This window comes from Babylonia areolata, chromosome 33 (assembly GCF_041734735.1).
Source record: "Babylonia areolata isolate BAREFJ2019XMU chromosome 33, ASM4173473v1, whole genome shotgun sequence".
Classification (NCBI taxonomy): Eukaryota; Metazoa; Mollusca; class Gastropoda; order Neogastropoda; family Buccinidae; genus Babylonia; species Babylonia areolata.
The window spans coordinates 18,638,079-18,659,265 of NC_134908.1; the positions used below are offsets into that span (position 1 = coordinate 18,638,079).

Below are 21,187 nucleotides of genomic sequence, written 5' to 3' on the forward strand. Positions count from 1 at the left end.
CCGCAATGAATGGAGAAAGATGCCAAGGTGCCTCATAAATCTTCCACTGTACCTTAAAACTAATAAAAGAAATATAATGCACACATACAGACGCATAGACACATACATCCAAACACACAGTCAAAATGGCATATGTATATATGCATACACACTCATATCTATCTATCTATCTATACATATACAATATACACATGAACAGACACACACTGCACGAATGATATCAAGACATGATGGATGTTTCCTTTATTATCATTATCAATTTTTGTTACCATTGTAACATCTCTCACATTTGACACATGCTTGAGTGTTCTGTTCCTCATACTTTTTTATTATCACATGCACACACCCATCAACATCATCATCAGACACACATACACACACAGTGACACACACACAGAGTGACACATACACACACATCAATGCATGACTTCTTGCACAACATCATTCCAAATTTCCATGTTCTGTGCAGAGTCAAGTTTAACTGGATCTTCAAGGTGCCAGCGGACAGGTTATTATTATTAATCGTGATTTGTCGGGTCCCCAACAAGTTCTCTCTTGTCATGGATCTCTCCTTTCTTCAACACAATATCCAAGATAACACCCACCCACCCCTCCCCTCCCCTCCCTCCACACACACACATCATCCTCATCGCCACAGCCTTAACCTCCACAGCCCATCCCAAGCATGACTTCTTGAACAACAAACTGTCCATGTTCTCTCTCAAGTTTCTGCTGGAAGTCTCTCCTTTTATCAACACAAAAACCTGAGGTCTCCACACTCATACTCCTCCCCATCACCACGCCCATCGATGGCATCGCTGCCATCACCACGCCCACTGACAACATCGCTGCCATCACCACGGCCTATCATCGCTGCCATCACCACGGCCTATCAACATCTTCACTGCCATCACCACGCCCACTGACGACATCGCTGCCATCACCACGGCCTATCAACATCTTCACTGCCATCACCACGCCCACTGACGACATCGCTGCCATCACCACGGCCTATCAACATCTTCACTGCCATCACCACGCCCACTGACAACATCGCTGCCATCACCACGGCCTATCAACATCTTCACTGCCATCACCACGCCCACTGACAACATCGCTGCCATCACCACGGCCTATCAACATCTTCACTGCCATCACCACGCCCACTGACAACATCGCTGCCATCACCACGGCCTATCAACATCTTCACTGCCATCACCACGCCCGCTGACAACATCGCTGCCATCACCACGGCCTATCAGCATCTTCACTGCCATCACCACGCCCACTGACAACATCGCTGCCATCACCACGGCCTATCAACATCTTCACTGCCATCACCACGCCCACTGACAACATCGCTGCCATCACCACGGCCTATCAACATCTTCACTGCCATCACCACGCCCGCTGACAACATCGCTGCCATCACCACGGCCTATCAACATCTTCACTGCCATCACCACGCCCGCTGACGACATCGCTGCCATCACCACGGCCTATCAACATCTTCACTGCCATCACCACGGCCACTGACAACATCGCTGCCATCACCACGCCCACTGACAACATCGCTGCCATCACCACGGCCTATCAACATCTTCACTGCCATCAACACGCCCATTGACAACATCGCTGCCATCACCACATCCATCGATATCATCACTGCCATCACCACGGCCGCTGACAACATTGCTGCCATCACCACGGCCTATCAACATCTTCACTGCCATCACCACGCCCACTGACAACATCGCTGCCATCACCACGGCCTATCAACATCTTCACTGCCATCACCACGCCCGCTGACAACATCGCTGCCATCACCACGGCCTATCAACATCTTCACTGCCATCACCACGCCCACTGACAACATCGCTGCCATCACCACGGCCTATCAACATCTTCACTGCCATCACCACGCCCACTGACAACATCGCTGCCATCACCACGGCCTATCAACATCTTCACTGCCATCACCACGCCCACTGACGACATCGCTGCCATCACCACGGCCTATCAACACCTTCACTGCCATCACCACGCCCACTGACAACATCGCTGCCATCACCACGGCCTATCAACATCTTCACTGCCATCACCACGGCCGCTGACAACATTGCTGCCATCACCACGGCCTATCAACATCTTCACTGCCATCACCACGCCCACTGACAACATCGCTGCCATCACCACGGCCTATCAACATCTTCACTGCCATCACCACAGCCAATCCCAAGCATGGTTTCTTAGCAAAACAAACAGTCCCTGTTCTCTCTCAAGTTTCTGCTAGAAGTATCTCCTTTTATCAACACAATATCCGAGATCCCCAACCCCCCTCCCCCCACACACACATCATCCTCCCCATCACCACAGCCAATCCTCACCATCATCATTGCTGTCACCACCACCATGGCTTACCATCATCACCATCGCCGTCATCACTACAGCCGAGCTCAGCTCTTCATATCTGTGAAACTGCATGTTTGGTACATATCTGTTACGCATGTGTGGGTGTATGTGTGAATGTGTCTTCATGTTTTACATTTATTTGCTTATTTATCATCATTGTTGTCTTATTTATTTATTTATTATTATTTTATTATTATTATTATTACTACTATTTTTTTTTTATATTATAATTATTTATTTATTTATTTATGTAAGCTTATCTATTATTTATTCACCTTTTTTTTTTTTCTCAAGGCCTGACTAAGCGCGTTGGGTTACACTGCTGGTCAGGCATCTGCTTGGCAGATGTGGTGTAGCGTATATGGTTTTGTCTGAACGCAGTGACGCCTCCTTGAGCTACTGAAACTGAAACTGAAACTCAGCTCTTGGGTTTGAGCCCCAAGTTTCTCTCAGTTTCTGCCGGAAGTAGAAGTCTCTCCTTTCATCAACACAAAACCCAAAGGTCTCCACACCGATACGCCTCCTCGCCAATCATTATCATCCCCATCACCACACCCATCATCATCATCACCGTCGCCATCATCACCACAGCCGACCTCAGCTCTTGGGTTTGAGCCCCAAGTTTCTCTCAGTTTCTGCCGGAAGTAGAAGTCTCTCCTTTCATCAACACAAAACCCAAAGGTCTCCACACTGATACGCCTCCTCGCCAATCATTATCATCCCCATCACCACACCCATCATCATCATCACCGTCGCCATCATCACCACAGCCGACCTCAGCTCTTGGGTTTGAGCCCCAAGTCATCGACATGGACGGCGATGATGTCGCTTGTCCTCAGCACAGCCTGGGGCAGAACCCCCATGGGTGTGGACAGCTGGGACACCTGCAGCCTCTCAAAGTCCACGTCCGACACCCCGAAGCGGCAGTGGACGACCGTCTGGTGGTACAGGGTGACCCGGGCCTGCTCTCCGTGAAGTCCCCCCAGCATCCGCAGGTAGCGCTCCCTCAGGAAGGTCCTCTGTTGTTGCTGCCTCCTCACTTCCTCACTGATGTCTTCTGCCTGGGAACACAAAGAGTCAAGTTTAAAGACCTGTCAGCTGGTGCTCGTTCATGTGTAACAAGCAATACACAAATGCAATGGCGAAAATATACACATTATTTGACAATGAAAAGAAGGTTGAAGTGCAAGACAAAACTAAACAAGAAAAACAACAACAAAAACACACACACAAAAAAAACAACTACTATTACCGCAACTACCACTGACAACAAGTTCTCTCTGTGTGTGTCACAGATCTCTCCTTTCATCAACACAATATCCGCGATCCTTCCCACCCCCCACCACCACCCCCCACATTATCATCCACATCACCACAGCCTTTATCACCATCACTGCTGTCTTCTGCCTGGGAGCACAAGAGTCAGGTGATGATGATGATAATACTGACAATAACAAAATGATAAGAATAATAATGAGAATAACAATAATATTATAATAATCAATAATAACAATAATAATGATGATGATAATAATGAAAATAATGATGATGATGATGATAACAACAACAACAGCAGCAGCAAACAACAACAACAATAATAATGATGGTGATAATCATAATGATAGTAATAATAACAACAACAATAACAATGCAGCATATGTGTGCAGTGCAGGTAGCACTCCCTCAGGAAAGTCCTCTGCTACTGCTTCACCTTTCTGGCTGCTGTCTTGTGCCTGGGAGCACTAGAGTTAGATACTCCTAGTGCTACTAATAATGATGATAATAATACTAACAGTAACATTAGTAATAATATTAATTATCATCACCATGATGATGATGATAATAATAATAATCACATACTACAGCATCTGTCATCATAGTGATCATATTTATGATAATGATAGTATAATAATTAAACACTGCTGCGTCTGTGTGCAGTGCAGGAAACACTTCAAGATAGTCCTCTGCCGCTGCCTCATCTTCCAGGGAATACTAGTAGAATTATGCTGCTTGGGTGGATAGAATTAGAAATACCCTAAGTTTTAACAAGTAACTGTCGAAGAATATATTATTGTATTGTCATGATATATATAACTATGAATTGTAATTTGTACCGAAAAGTTAGGATACTGAAACAGGGCTTCTTCTTCTTCTTCTTCTTTCCGTGACACGACCAACATTGACTTGCTGATGACTCTGTCGTGGTTCATGCATGCTGAGTATTTTCGTGTCTCCATAACCCACCGAACACTGACATTGGTTACACTTACAGGATCTTTAACATGCGTATTTGATCTTCTGCTTTACCAAATATTAGTTATTTATCTGGTTCACAGACCACACTCACATCAGTACAGTCACAATAATTATTATTATTCATCATACCAAACACGTAGTGACGTTCTCCCATGCACGGACTCACACAATGTATAACTAACATATAACAGGTGTTGACGAAAGTCCCTATAGCTCAGCAAACATAACATACCATGTGGTCGGTTAGGATATGCAGTGTTTCCAGTAAAAAGCGATCTTTCTGCACAATTCTTGAAGCAACAGTCAATCATTCACAGCATCAAGCTGGCCGACGTTTGGATACCGTCAATAACAGTTACCGGCCCTGGGGAAAGACACATTTCCGGAATAAATTCCTCCAATCAGAGCGCTGACTTTGCGTGTTGTGATAAAGATGGCGGCCGTTTAGACACGCCTGCAAGTTAACCAGGAAATCGCGGTTAGAAGCTTCACAATCATTCATTTGTTGAAAAAAATGGCGGAAGAAAGTAATGCCCCGACAAACACAGTAGACGAGGAAGAATGTACCTTTGACGAGGTGGAAACGGCTTTGACAGGAATCAACATGCTTCTGAACAACGGTTTTGATGAAGCGGTCGTTCTCTTCGCGAAATATAAGTAAGATATTTATAACGTTGTGTCACACACACTGCCCCATTTTTGTTTTGACACCATTCCTTTACACAACACAGATACAATGAAAACAAAAACAACTGCCTATGGTTGTTCGTATGCGTTTATAAAGGACTGTGTATGTATCTGTGTGTGCGCACATTACTTTACGTGGAACAAGCTCCCTAATAACCTCCGTCATTCTGATTCCCTCGCATCTTTTAAATCTCGACTCAAAACTCACCTTTTGGTGTCATATACTGTACCATGTCAATTGTTAAAATGTATGTACGCAGTGTGTGTGTGTGTGTGTGTGTGTGTGTGTGTGTGTAGTCATAGATGTAATGTTTTATGTTAACAAAGTGTTTTTGTAAAGCACCTAGAGCAGATTTCTGGATAGTGTGTTATATAAGTATCTATTATTATTATTATTACTTTACCGCCACATGTACTACTATACATTGTGTGTACGTGCACGCAAGAATAACTGTCTTGCATCCTCTTCAATCACAAAGCATAAGGTGACAAAGTTAAACACTTATTATCTTATTATTATCTATTGCTTCATGTTTGCTGCAAATTCATTAATTTTGTTTTCAGTCTTTTTTCTACCTATACTGTATGCATGTACTGTATATAACATGATCACATTTATAGTTTAGAAATTTAAAGCAGAAATTCAGCCGTCATTTTTCATCAGGGTTAGAATATTTCAAAGAAAGTTGGGTTGTTGTTTTTTTCATCCTAGAACAGAACTTTTGCCTCTTTCAAACTCCTTCCCAGTCAGTTGCTGAGGCTGCTTGCTTGGCATCCTCTCTTTTCTCTGTCTCTCTGTCTCTGTCTCTTTCTCTCTCCCTCACACACACACACACACACACACACACACACACACACACACACACACACACACACACACACACACACAACCCCCTTCCCCCTTTGTCTTTTATTCTTCTAAAGTTCTGTTGTTCTAATGATGATATACTGATTGCCTTGTGTTTTCATGTGCTGTATGTGTGCATACACCTGCATAGTATACACATATTTCATTATATCAATGGCATTATAAATTTTACATAACGTCATTTGTCTATCCATCTCTACCAAAAGCCCACAAGCTTCTGTCTTTGAAGGGTTCATTTATCATTTAACATCTCCCGTTAGTGTTATCAGTAGTAGTATTATATTGTAGTTTCCTTTTTCTTCTTTGTAATTATGTAGCATCTTTGTGAAGCTATGTTTTGTAAAATAAGGAAGAGTTACACACACACACACATCATACACACACACACACACACACACACACACACACACACACACACACACACACACACACACATGTACTAGTGTATTGTTCCATAAATACTGAGATGAATAACTCCATCAAACTGCTTTTACAGGGAGGAGAGCCCACTGATGCACGCTGGCTTCAGTTTTGTCTACTTCATGGTGAGGCTGATATGGTTTATTTAGTATACATGTGCGTGTGCGTGTGCGCACATGTGTGTGTGTGTGTGTGGGTTGTGTGTGTGTGTGTGAATGTGTGTACTTATATACATGTCTGCACACCCGCATGCAGCCATTGGCATATAATTATATTCCTTGTCAAATGTTGTTACGTTGTTGGTGTGAGGAGGAAGGTGGCAGAATGGTTAAGACGCTCAGCTGCCAATACAGAGAGTCCGTGAGGGTGTGGGTTCGAATCCCCGCTCTCGCCCTTTCTCCTAAGTTGGACTGGAAAATCAAACTGAGCGTCTAGTCTTTCGGATGAGACGACAAACCGAGGTCCCGTGTGCAGCACGCACTTGGCGCACTGAAAAAGAACCCATGGCAACGAGAGTGTTGTCCTCTGGCGAAATTACGTAAAATGAAATCCACTTTCATAGGTACACAAATATGTAAGCATGCACTCAAGGCCTGACTAAGCGCGTTGGGTTATGCTGCTGGTTAGGCATCTGCTCAACAGATGTGGTGTAGCGTGTATGGATTTGTCCGAACGCAGTGACGCCTCCTTGAGAAAGTGAAACTGAAACTGAAAACTGTTACGCCTACTTCATGGTAAGGCTGATTTGGTTTGTACAGTGTGTGTGTGTGTGTGTGTGTGTGTGTGTGTGTACACATATCTGCATGCACACATGCAGTGGTTGACCTATATGTTCAGTTAAATTTTTGTTTTTGTTAAGTTTTTTGCTCACAGTCATAGTAGGTCAGAACAATTTCGCAATGAAACATCTGTTTTCAGCTGATGTGATTAATAATTTGCAGGTAAATATTTGAATAATTATTACATGCATGTACATTACTGTGCATTGATTATTTTATAATATCTTGTTTGATTTTATTTTTTTAGATTTCATTTTTTTTATTTTTGCATTTGTGTGTGTGTGTGTGTGTGTGTGTGTGCAGGAAGCACTGATGACCTTTGAAGAGGACAAAATCGGAGAGGCGCTCAGAGTTCTCCAGGAGACGGAGAAGCGCTGCGAAGTCTCGGACGGCTTTGTCAAGTCTGTCAAACGCAAGTTCAGCAAGAAGAAGAGATCTGTAATTCCCTGCCTCGTTCGTTCTGCCTGCCTTTGCCTTCTGTTGCTCTGTTCACCCTTTGTTGTTGCTATGTTGTGGTTTTTTTTTTTTTTTTTTTTTTAATTCTTTATTTCATTTATTGACTCACTTGTGTAAACAAAGTGAGTCTATGTTTTAACCCGGTGTTCAGTTGTCTGTGTATGTGTGCGTGTGTCCATGTGTCTGTGTGTCCGTGGTAAACTTTAACATTGACATTTTCTCTGCAAATACTTTGTCAGTTGACACCAAATTTGGCATACAAATATATTGCACCTCTGGGATGGGCACAAAAAAGAAAAGAAAAAAAGAAGCCTAATTATATGCAAACTGCATTTACTGTTATTATTTTTTTTTTTTGTATTCTCTAAACTTGGCACTTTGACCTCTTATTCTGACACAACAACAAGAGGAGTCATTATTATCATTTTTTGTTCAAACAGGAACTTCTTTTGCTAAGCATGGAAGTTTTATTTATTTTGCAAACGTTTTGGTGCAGATAGTAAAAAAGGGAAATTACTCTGTAATTAATGCCAGGGGACTTAATTTTTCACAAGTGAGTCTTGAAGGCCTTGCCTCTCTTGTTTTTTATATTGCTGCCGCATCATGTGGACCGTTTCAGTGGCATTGCTCCCACACTGCTCATTCCGAGTCTCCCCTCAAACACGGCCACACCTGGCGTTCGTCTATTGCAGTCCCTGGCAATGGCAGTCCACAGAGAACGGTTGGTGTTAGGTTGCCAGGTGGCCACGCACCAGAGGAGACCGTGCACTGCTGCTGAGTCACTTTCGGTGGTGCTCAGTGGTGCCTGTTTTGATTCAACGTACTCAGGACACCGCCCACTAAGCCCCACAACTGATGACAATGTTGGCTTAGTCGCAGAGCCAGACTGAGTGAGCGTCTCCCCACCCCCAAAATGGAGGCCACCCAACAACAGTCCCCAACGAATCCGCCGACACTGAAGACCTTGACAAGACTCATCCCAAGCTCGGAAGTGGAGAGGTATCGAAACAGGTCACCATGAGAGCAGGGCATGAAAATTGTTGTTATAGTTGGACGAAAACAGCAGTTGTTTCTGTTCGTACCACTCAAAGTCAAAGTGTGCCGTTAATACTATAGCTGTAGTGCTCTAGTGGCATAAAGACGTTTGAAAACAAGAGAACGCTGGCCATTAAGGAGAAGCGTGAGCGAAGGAATCAGGGCTTAACTTCTGGAGACGTTTTCCCTTGCAACACCTGTGGGAAGTGCTGCACATCCAGAATCGGCCTCTTCTCCCATATGAGGACACTCACCGACAGATAAGCCTGCCTGCATACTCATCCGTCGGTCCGACGGGAGACTCCATCATCATATTCATCATCATCATCTAGGGTGAAAACTGCAGTTGATTCTGTTCATACTGCACAATTGTGTTGTTAATATTGCTTAAGGGTGAAGACTTAAGTTGGTTCCGCTCTTGCCATACAGTTGTGTGGCACATGCTACAAGGTTAAACCTTCTGTTCATATCACACCATTGTGTCACTCATGCTACACCATTGTGTCATTTACGTTATAGGGTGATAACTGTAGTTTGCTTTGCTCGTTCCATGTGTTGTTGATACTACAGGCTGATAACTGCAGTTGATTCTGCTCATCCAGTTGTGTTATTCAAACCACAGGCTGAACACTGCAGTCATTTTCTTTCACGCCTCACAAATCTGTCATTCATATTTTTGGGGGGTGAAAATTGCAGTTGACTTTGATCATACCACACAATTATGTCAGTAATAGTACAGGCTGATTACTACTGTTCATTCTGTTCATATGATTGTGTCATTCATACTACAGGATGAAAACCTCAGTTGATTCTGTTCACAGCACACAGTTGTGTCATTCATACTACAGGATGAAAACCTCAGTTGATTCTGTTCACAGCACCCAGTTGTGTCATTCATACTACAGGATGAAAACATCAGTTGATTCTGCTCACAGCATACAGTTGTGTCATTCATACTACAGGATGAAAACCTCAGTTGATTCTGTTCACAGCACCCAGTTGTGTCATTCATTCTACAGGATGAAAACCTCAGTTGATCCTGTTCACAGCATACAGTTGTGTCATTCATACTACAGGATGAAAACCTCAGTTTATTCTGCTCACAGCATACAGTTGTGTCATTCATACTACAGGGTGAAACCTGTAGTTCCTTCTGTTCACATCCCATCATTGTAGCATTAATTTCATTGAGCAGAAAAAACCTACAGTTTCTCTCTTGTCTATCCCACACAATATTTTTGTCAATTAATACTGTTACTTGGCTCTGTCATCGTGAATGGTGATCTAAGATAATTTAAGGCTACAGAAAACGCCAGAGGATCGACAGACAGGCAGAAAATATGAAAAAAAACTTAGCCGTATGAAGAGCACAGGAACAGGAGTCATGATGGCTGCTGTCAAAAGAGGCCGCTAGCCAGCAGGACAAATGGGAGGTTACCTACTTCCGGGAGGTTATCGGCCGTAGTTGCTTTCGTTTTCTCCGCACAGGCGGATAGTAGTTTGCACAGGACAGGAATGTCAGACCCCTGCCGGAGTCTGCACTAGTTGGGTCACGGTAAGTATGTTATTTAAACGTAATTTTAGATAGAAAATTTCCTTTTTGATTGATATTATCATGAAATTTTGGCCTTCGTTCTATGTCACGGATTGTGTGAGGAGGGGAGAGATGAGGACTTTGGTTGTCGGGTAGTCAGCGCGCAGAGTTGGGAGCACCACCTGCATAGGATTTGCAGGACATGGAGTTCTTTCTACAGTTTACTGTCAACAACACTAATTATAATAATGATAATGATAACAATGGTGATGGTAGTAATAATAACGATGATGGTAATAATAATAATAATAATCATGATGATAATCATGATGATTATGATGATGATGATGATAATGATAATAATAATAATGATAATAATGATAACAATAATGATAATAATAATAACAGTAATGATAATAATAATAATATTATTATTATTATTATTATTATTCAGACCTAGTATATTTTCCTAATCAGTCCATTTGGTCCCTTTCACATTCACGCACGCACGCACGCACCCCACCCCACCCCACCCCACCCCTCCACGTTCACACACGCCTTTCCACACCACACACAAGCACACATGCACACACGCACAACCCCCCACTTCCCTCCACAACACACACAAACACACAGCAACCTCCCAATGATCCCCACTCACACACCCCTCCACTACACCCACACCCACACACCCACACACACCCACTCTCCTCTGCAACACATACACACAACCCCCCCACCCCACCCCCAACACACACACACACAACCCCTCCCCTCCCCCCCGAACCACCCCCAACAGACAGACACATACATACACACAACCCCCCCCAACCCCCCAACACACACACACACAACCCCCCCACCACCACACACACACACACAACCCCCACCCCCCACCCCCAACACACACATACACACACAAACATACACACACACCCCACCCCCCCACCCCCCCACCCCCAACACACACATACACAGCCCCCCCCTCAACCCCCATCCCCAACACACACACACACACTCACACACAACCACAACTCCCACCCCGAACACGCGCACACACACACACACACACACACACACACACACAACTCCCACCACATCCTCCCCCTGCCCCCAATCCCCAACACACACACACACACACACACACACACACACACACACTGAAAGACGGTTGACGTTGTTGCAGATGGAGGTGTTCAGAACGGAGGAGCACCTTCAGCGTCAGGTGATCGTTGCCGACAGCCTCCTGTACCAGGCCATCCTCACCTTCACCAACCAGGACATCGGCAGCTACGTCAGGGGCGGCTGGCACCTCCGCAAAGCCTGGAAGATCTACGACAAGCTCCACACCTACATATCCCGCCTCAAGGAAAGCATGTCGCTGCGGAAGATTTCAGACTTGAAGGCCAGCATGGCCGAGTGTGAAGGCGAGAACGGAAGTGGAGTTGATGGGGGTTTGAACCACGGCTCTCCAGACACGACCATGGTGGGCGATGCCGCCGGATCGATGGAACTGAACTGCCGAGCTTCGGTGGAGCCGTCCAAGTCTTCGCCTGCTGCGGAACGCAGGAAAGGTTCGGAGTTTCAGTTTCTTCTTCTTCTTCGTTCGTGGGCTGCTGCTCCCACGTTCACTCACATGTGCACAAGTGGGCTTTTATGTGTATGACTGTATTTGTATTTGTATTTCTTTTTATCACAACAGTTTTCTCTGTGTGAAATTCGGGCTGCTCTCCCCAGGGAGAGCACGTCGCTACACTACAGTGCCACCCATTTTTTTTTGTATTTTTTCCTGCATGCAGTTTTATTTGTTTCTCCTATCAATGTGGATTTTTCTACAGAATTTTGCCAGGAACAACCCTTTTGTTGCCGTGGGTTCTTTTACGTGCGCTAAGTGCATGCTGCACACGGGACCTCGGTTCATCGTCTCATCCGAATGACTAGTGTCCAGACCACCACTCAAGGTCTAGTAGAGGGGGAGAAAATATTGGCGGCTGAACCGTGATTCGAACCAGCGCGCTCAGATTCTCTCGCTTCCTAGGCGGACGTGTTACCTCTAGGCCTTCACTCCACTTTTACCCCCACCCCCACCCCCACCCCCCATGGAGGCACTCTGCAGCCATACTCACTTTTTCAGGGTTGTGCATGCTGGGTAAGTTCATGTTTCTATAACCCACACAACACTGACATGGATAATAGGATCTTTAACATACATATTTGATCTTCTGCTTGCCGTATACACACGAAGCGGGGTTCAGGCACAAGCAGGTCTGTACACATGTTGACCAGGGAGATGGGAAAAGTCTCCACCTTTTAGCCACCAGGTGCTGTTACCGAGATTCAAACCCGGGACCCTCAGATTGAAAGTCCAATGCTTTAACCACTCGGCTATTGTGCCGGTTGTTTTGGATTCACTCGTATGCATACAAGTGGGCTTTTTTTACTTGTGTGACCATTTCTACCCCACCATGTAGGCAGCCATACTTCGTTTTCAGGGGTGTACATGCTGGGTATGTTCTGGTTTCCATAACCCACCGAACGCTGACATGTATTACAGGATCTTTAGCATGCGTATTTGATCTTCTGCTTGCGTATACACACGAAGGTGGTTCAGGCACTAGCAGGTCTGCACATATATTGACCTGGGAAATCGGAAAAATCTCCACCCTTTACCCACCACCAGGCACTGTTACCGAGATTCGAACCTGGAACCCTCAGATTGAAAGTCCAGCACTTTAACCACTCAGGTATTGCACCCGTCGTTTCAGTTTCAGTTTTAGTTTCTCACTGAAGGAAGCATCACGGTGTTCGGACTAATCCATAAATGCCTGACTAAGCGAGTTGGGTTATACTCCTGGTCAGGCATCTGCCCAGTAGACGTTGGTGGAGCATGTTTGTTTTTGTCTGAAGGCCTTGATGGCTCCTTGAGAAACCGAATCTGAAACTGTTAGTTTCAGTTAGTTTCAGTTCCTCAAGGAGGCATCACAGTGTTAGGATTGATTCATACACGCTACAGCACAACTGCTAGGAGACGTCTGACAGCAGTATAATCCAGCATGCTTTAGCTACACCCAGAGTACATGTGTAAACATTTGTGTACCTGTCAGAGTGGATTTCTTTTTTTACAGATTTTTGCCAGAGGACAACACTTTTATTGCCATGGATTCTTTTTTTCGGTGCACCAAGCGCGTGCTGCACGTGTGGCCTCAGTTTATTGTCTCAGCCGAATGACTGGACACTCAGTTTGATTTTACAGTTCAAACTTTGGAGATAGGGCGAGAGCGGGATTCGAACCCACACCCTCACAGATTCTGTATTGGCAGAGAAGCATCTTAACCTTCTTCTGCATTCACTCGTATGCACATGAGTGGGCTTTTACGTGTATGACCGTTTTTACCCCGCCATGTAGGCAGCCATACTGTTTTCGGGGGTGTGCATGCTGGGTATGTTCTTGTTTCCATAACCCACCGAACGCTGACGTGGATTACAGGATCTTTAACGTGCGTATTTGATCTTCTGCTTGCATATACACACGAAGGGGGTTCAGGCACTAGCAGGTCTGCACATATGTTGACCTGGGAGATCGGAAAAATCTCCACCCTTTACCCACCAGGCGCCGTCACCGTGATTCGAACCCGGGACCCTCAGATTGACAGTCCAACGCTTTAACCACTCGGCTATTGCGCCCGTCAACATCTTAACCATTCTGCCACCTTGCTCCAGGTGCAGAGCTGTCGGAGGACACGATCGGCAGACTCCTGGGAGCGGTGAACTTTGGCTACGGCGCCTTCCAGCTGTGCATGTCGATGGTGCCGCCCAAGATCCTGCGGCTGATCGAGTTCCTGGGCTTTGAGGGGGACCGGGAAGTGGGCCTGGCCTGCCTGGACTACACCAGCCACTCGCGGGACATGAAGGCGCCGCTGGCCACGCTGGCCCTGCTGTGGTACCACACGGTGCTGAGGCCCTTCTTTGCCCTGGACAGTCTGAACAAGTACAGCGAAGGTGGGTTTGAACATGCTGATCGAAAAATAAAATAAAATTATTGTTTATTTATTTATTTATTCATGTACGCTTATAGTTGACTTCATCAAGTTTTTGCACCTTATACATATTATTATTAGTAGTAGTAGTTCTTTTTTTTATGTATTTATCTATTATTTATTATTCCTTTTTTTTTTTTTTTTTTTTTTTTGTCTCAAGGCCTAAGTGTGTTGGGTTACGCTGCTGGTCAGGCATCTGCTTGGTAGATGTGGTGTAGCCTATATGGATTTGTCCGAACGCAGTGACGCCTCCTTGAGCTACTGATACTGATACTGATCTAAAAATAGATGGGTAGCCCATTGGTCCGGTAAGCTGAAGCCAAGTGAGACTGTGTTGACTTTGTACATATTTTTACGTCAGTTAGTCTAAAGTTTGTAGATTTTATTGTAAAGCATGGTGAGCCCCATCTGAGATGGGAGTACTACGCTATATAAGCCTAGATTTATTATTATTATTATTATTATTATTAACTGGACGCCATATTGATACTTGTATCCGGCTGTCAATCCGTTGAAAAGTCGTCTTTTCAGGTCTGACTGAAGAAAGGAGCTATATATATATATATATATATATCAACCAGTATCAGCAAGTATGATCGATAAATATCATTAAGTATTGTATCAGTGTCAAGCTGAAGAAAGAAAGAAACAAAAATTCTTGATACCTGTTGCAGCAGCAGGTGAACCCAACTCAAAGCGAGCAGGTAAATCACCTGGGGCACGTTGTTCAGACTAACATCTTTCTTTCCCTTTTTGTGTGTGTGTGTGTGTGTGTGCGCGCGCGCGTACGCGCCTAGAGTTGACTTAATCAAGATTTTAGTAGTAGTAGTATTTTTGTGTATTTATCTATTATTTTTATTTTTTTATTTTTTTAATTTTTTTATTTTATTTTTTTTCCAAGGCCTGACTAAGCGCATTCGGTTACGCTGCTGGTCAGGCATCTGCTTGGCAGGCGTGGTGCAGCGTGTATGGATTTGAACAAGCACAGTGACACCTCCTTGAGCTACTGATACTGATACTGAAACTTTCCTTCAGCATGACTGTTAGGTTACTGTGTGAACGGCATGACTCAGTGCCGTGTAACCAACATCTTTCTTTCAACATGACAGAGTCAGCTCTGTTAGATTATTATGCAGACAACATTGCTCAGCTCTGATAGTTTATAGTCTGTATAACATTCTTGGCAAAGTTAGTTCAGTGTGCAGATAGAGACAACTCAGTAGTTTACTGTGCAGATAGTGACAACTCAGTCGTTCACTGTGCAGATAGTGACAGCTCAGTAGTTCACTGTGCAGATAGTGACAGCTCAGTAGTTCACTGTGCAGATAGTGACAACTCAGTAGTTTACTATGCAGATAGTGACAGCTCAGTAGTTTACTGTGCAGATAGTGACAGCTCAGTAGTTTACTGTGTAGATAGTGACAACTCAGTAGTTCACTGTGCAGATAGTGACAACTCAGTAGTTTACTGTGCAGATAGTGACAACTCAGTAGTTTACTGTGTAGATAGGGACAACTCAGTAGTTTACTGTGCAGATAGTGACAGCTCAGTAGTTCACTGTGCAGATAGTGACAACTCAGTAGTTCACTGTGCAGATAGTGACAGCTCAGTAGTTCACTGTGCAGATAGTGACAGCTCAGTAGTTTACTGTGCAGATAGTGACAACTCAGTAGTTTACTGTGTAGATAGGGACAACTCAGTAGTTCACTGTGCAGATAGTGACAGCTCAGTAGTTTACTGTGCAGATAGTGACAACTCAGTTGTTTACTGTGCAGATAGAGACAACTCAGTAGTTCACTGTGCAGATAGTGACAGCTCAGTAGTTCACTGTGTAGATAGTGACAGCTCAGTAGTTCACTGTGCAGATAGTGACAGCTCAGTAGTTTACTGTGCAGATAGTGACAGCTCAGTAGTTTACTGTGCAGATAGTGACAACTCAGTAGTTCACTGTGCAGATAGTGACAGCTCAGTTCTGTTTCTTCTGTGTGTAAATAACATGACTCAGTTAGACCTGTTTGTGTTTGTACACTTTGTGAATAACATGACTCAATTCCGTTATTTGACTGTGTACATAACATGACTTAACGCTGTTAGGTTTGTTTGTAATTAAAAATCACATATTTCTGTTCGGTTTGTTTATCGTGAAAATGATATGACTCAGTTCAGTCAGTTTCTTCTTCTTCTTCTTTCCGTTACACGACCAACATCGACTTGCCGATGACTCTGTCGTGGTTCATGCATGCTGGGTATTTTCGTGTCTCCATAACCCGCCGAACACTGACATGGGTTACAGGATCTTTAACGTGCGTATTTGATCTTCTGCATGCGTATACACACGAAGGGGGTTCAGTCACTAGCAGGTCTGCACATATGTTGACCTGGGAGATCGGAAAAATCTCCACCCTTCACCCACCAGGCGCCGTCACCGTGATTCGAACCCGGGACCCTCAGATTGAAAGTCCAACGCTTTAACCACTTGGCTATTGTGCCCGTCTGATCTGTATATACTGTAAATAGAATGACTGAATTGTGTCAGTTTACTCTGTGAATAACATGAGTTAATCAGTTCTGTTAGTTTTCTGTGTAAATAACACGAGTCAATGAGAACTGTTAGTTTTCCGTGTAAATAACTTGACTGCTTTGTTACTTTACTGTGAAAAAAATATATTGACTCATTTCTGTTAGTTCACTGTATGGATAGCATGAGACAAGTATGTCACTTCACTGTGTGAATAACATGACCCTGTCAGAAGCGTTTGCTTTTTTTTTTTGTTGTTGTTGAAAATAACATGACTCAAATCTGTTAGTTTTACTGTGTAAATAACCTGACTCTGTTCTGTTACTTATCTGTGAAAACGAATTGACTCGCGCCCTCTGTTCTGTTACTTTACTGTGAAAACGAATTGACTCGCGCCCTCTGTTCTGTTACTTTACTGTGAAAATGAATTGACTCACGTCCTCTGTTCTGTTACTTTACTGTGAAAACGAATTGACTCGCGCCCTCTGTTCTGTTACTTTACTGTGAAAATGAATTGACTCATGTCCTCTGTTCTGTTACTTTACTGTGAAAACGAATTGACTCGCGCCCTCTGTTCTGTTACTTTACTGTGAAAACGAATTGACTCGCGCCCTCTGTTCTGTTACTTTACTGTGAAAATGAATTGACTCGCCCCCTCTGTTCTGTTACTGTGAAAATGAATTGACTCACGTCCTCTGTTCTGGTACTTTACTGTGAAAATGAATTGACTCATTTCCTCTGTTCTGTTACTTTACTGTGAAAACGAATTGACTCACGTCCTGTGTTCTGTTACTTTACTGTGAAAATGAATTGACTCATGTCCTCTGTTCTGTTACTTTACTGTGAAAACGAATTGACTCATGTCCTCTGTTCTGTTACTTTACTGTGAAAACGAATTGACTCGCGCCCTCTGTTCTGTTACTTTACTGTGAAAACGAATTGACTCGCGCCCTCTGTTCTGTTACTTTACTGTGAAAACGAATTGACTCATGCCCTCTGTTCTGTTACTTTACTGTGAAAATGAATTGACTCATGTCCTCTGTTCTGTTACTTTAATGTGAAAACGAATTGACTCGCGCCCTCTGTTCTGTTACTTTACTGTGAAAATGAATTGACTCATGTCCTCTGTTCTGTTACTTTACTGTGAAAATGAATTGACTCACGCCCTCTGTTCTGTTACTTTACTGTGAAAATGAATTGACTCATGTCCTCTGTTCTGTTACTTTACTGTGAAAACGAATTGACTCGCGCCCTCTGTTCTGTTACTTTACTGTGAAAATGAATTGACTCATGTCCTCTGTTCTGTTACTTTACTGTGAAAACGAATTGACTCGCGCCCTCTGTTCTGTTACTTTACTGTGAAAATGAATTGACTCGCCCCCTCTGTTCTGTTACTGTGAAAATGAATTGACTCACGTCCTCTGTTCTGTTACTTTACTGTGAAAATGAATTGACTCGCGCCCTCTGTTCTGTTACTTTACTGTGAAAACGAATTGACTCGCGCCCTCTGTTCTGTTACTTTACTGTGAAAATGAATTGACTCATGTCCTCTGTTCTGTTACTTTACTGTGAAAATGAATTGACTCACGCCCTCTGTTCTGTTACTTTACTGTGAAAATGAATTGACTCATGTCCTCTGTTCTGTTACTTTACTGTGAAAACGAATTGACTCGCGCCCTCTGTTCTGTTACTTTACTGTGAAAATGAATTGACTCATGTCCTCTGTTCTGTTACTTTACTGTGAAAACGAATTGACTCGCGCCCTCTGTTCTGTTACTTTACTGTGAAAATGAATTGACTCGCCCCCTCTGTTCTGTTACTGTGAAAATGAATTGACTCACGTCCTCTGTTCTGGTACTTTACTGTGAAAATGAATTGACTCATGTCCTCTGTTCTGTTACTTTACTGTGAAAATGAATTGACTCACGTCCTGTGTTCTGTTACTTTACTGTGAAAATGAATTGACTCATGTCCTCTGTTCTGTTACTTTACTGTGAAAATGAATTGACTCATGTCCTCTGTTCTGTTACTTTACTGTGAAAATGAATTGACTCATGTCCTCTGTTCTGTTACTTTACTGTGAAAACGAATTGACTCGCGCCCTCTGTTCTGTTACTTTACTGTGAAAATGAATTGACTCGCGCCCTCTGTTCTGTTACTTTACTGTGAAAATGAATTGACTCATGTCCTCTGTTCTGTTACTTTACTGTGAAAATGAATTGACTCACGTCCTCTGTTCTGTTACTTTACTGTGAAAATGAATTGACTCATGTCCTCTGTTCTGTTACTTTACTGTGAAAACGAATTGACTCGCGCCCTCTGTTCTGTTACTTTACTGTGAAAATGAATTGACTCATGTCCTCTGTTCTGTTACTTTACTGTGAAAACAAATTGACTCATGTCCGTCCGTCGATTTACTGTATGAATAGCATGATTCAGTTTTGTAAGTTTCCTGTGTAAATTCCACGAGTCATTGCGTGCTAGCTAATTGTGTAAACAAAATGAGTCAGTTCTCTGTAAATAACTTTCCTTTGTCACCTGTAAACAGTTATGTTAGTCTACTGTGTAAGTAACATGACTAAGTTAAAACTGCGTAAGTTTACTGTGTAAATAACACACGTCAGTCTACTCAGTTAAGACTGTGTAAGTTTACTGTGTAAATAACACACCTCAGTCTCTTAGTCTACTGTGTAAATAACATGACTCGGTTAAAACTGTGTGAGTTAACTGTGTAAATAAACACACCTCCATTCTCTGTAAATAACCTTCCTCCGTCACCTGTAATCAGGCGTTTCTGCTTTCACTTTGTCACTGTCTGTCTGTGTCTGTCTTACCTCTTTTCAGTGCTAAACTCGGCTGTGCTCTGCTAACCCATTTCTTGCTTCTCATTTCTCTGGTTATCGGAACAGTCAGATGGTGGAAGGGGTGTTTGTGTATTCCCCCCCCCCCGTCTTGATAATGATATTAACAGACATGTTGTATTCTTCTTTATAAAGGCTTGCTTTGTAAAGAAAACTGATGCGTAATTCAGTTATTTCATGTGGTGTTCTCATTGGCAGTTATTTTGTAAGTTTATGCATTTATTTATTTATATTTTTTTTTATTCACTAACATTTCTTTTTGCGATTTATAGATTCAGTAATTTTTTTGATGGATTGCTAATTTGTTTTTGTGACTGTTTGTTTGTTGATCGTTGGTTTAGCAGTTTATTTGTTCATTGATTGATTGATTTACTTAATTTGATAATGAGTTATTAGTTGTTTCTGCTCAACAGACGTAGCCTCTTCTTTTAATGCACACACACACACACACACACGCACGCATGCACGCTCACAAAACACGCACACACAGGCATATGCACACACACGCGTGCACACACACACACACACACACACACACACACACATGCATACGCACACACACGCACACACACACACACACACACATATAAATATATATATATATGTATGCTTATTGAACTTTGATGTAGTGTTTGAATTGAATCATTACTTCCTTTCTCTCTCCTCCTTCTCTCTTCTTTCTATCCTCTTTGTTTCTCATCTGAACTGTGTGTCAAGCTGTCAACCTTCCTGCTTGTCTGATAGTACGTCTGTCTGCCCGTTTCCTTCCTTGTCTGCCTCCCTGTCTATCTGTGTCTCTTGTCTGTCTCTCCCTCTCTCCCTGTCACCGTGTCTCTCTTTGTGATAACCTAAATCAAATGTTACAGTAACCCAAATAACTTTAGTCATTGAATCATTTTGTGACTCTGTCTGTTCCTGATAACCTAAATATTACAAGAGTCCTTTTAACCCAGATGAGTTGATTTTTGTTGTCTAGAAATTAGATATATATGTCGCGTGCTGACCGTTTTTACATGGCTATAGATCACCAAGTTTCTGACGTTGAATGAATGAATCAGTCTATCTATCTATCTATCTGCTATCTATCTATCTATCTGCTATCTATCTATCTTAGTATCTGTATATCTTAGTATCTCAGTATCTATCTATCTACTATCTTAGTATCTATCTTTCTGTCTATCAATCTGTCCAACCATCTCTCTCTCTCTCTCTCTGTCTCTGTCTGTCTGTCTGTCTGTCTGTCTGTCTGTCTGTCTCTCCTCTCTCTCTCTCTCAACTTTTAAACTGCACTTTAGTCAAGGCAACAAAATGTCACCACAATACC

At 43.2% G+C, this 21,187-nt stretch overlaps 2 protein-coding genes across 2 annotated transcripts in view; one reads left to right on the forward strand and one right to left on the reverse strand.

The window, feature by feature from the left end:
- Window positions 1–218: 218 nt before the first annotated feature.
- On the reverse strand, window positions 219–5,018 carry LOC143277236 (gem-associated protein 7-like). Its single transcript, XM_076582025.1, has 2 exons — window positions 4,901–5,018; window positions 219–3,473 (listed from the first exon to the last, which is right to left on the reverse strand). Exons 1-2 carry the CDS (start codon window positions 4,901–4,903, stop codon window positions 3,189–3,191), a joined length of 288 nt encoding a protein of 95 aa, XP_076438140.1. The 5' UTR covers window positions 4,904–5,018; the 3' UTR covers window positions 219–3,188.
- Window positions 5,019–5,123: 105 nt separating this feature from the next.
- LOC143277220 (tetratricopeptide repeat protein 39C-like) overlaps window positions 5,124–21,187 on the forward strand; it is a 39,941-nt gene continuing 23,877 nt past the window's right edge. The window contains exons 1-6 of the mRNA XM_076582006.1: window positions 5,124–5,325; window positions 6,720–6,768; window positions 7,726–7,860; window positions 11,634–12,021; window positions 14,168–14,446; window positions 15,159–15,188. Coding sequence (XP_076438121.1) covers window positions 5,183–5,325; window positions 6,720–6,768; window positions 7,726–7,860; window positions 11,634–12,021; window positions 14,168–14,446; window positions 15,159–15,188 — 1,024 coding nt within the window. The 5' untranslated portion in view covers window positions 5,124–5,182. The remainder of the gene's footprint in view (window positions 5,326–6,719; window positions 6,769–7,725; window positions 7,861–11,633; window positions 12,022–14,167; window positions 14,447–15,158; window positions 15,189–21,187) is intronic.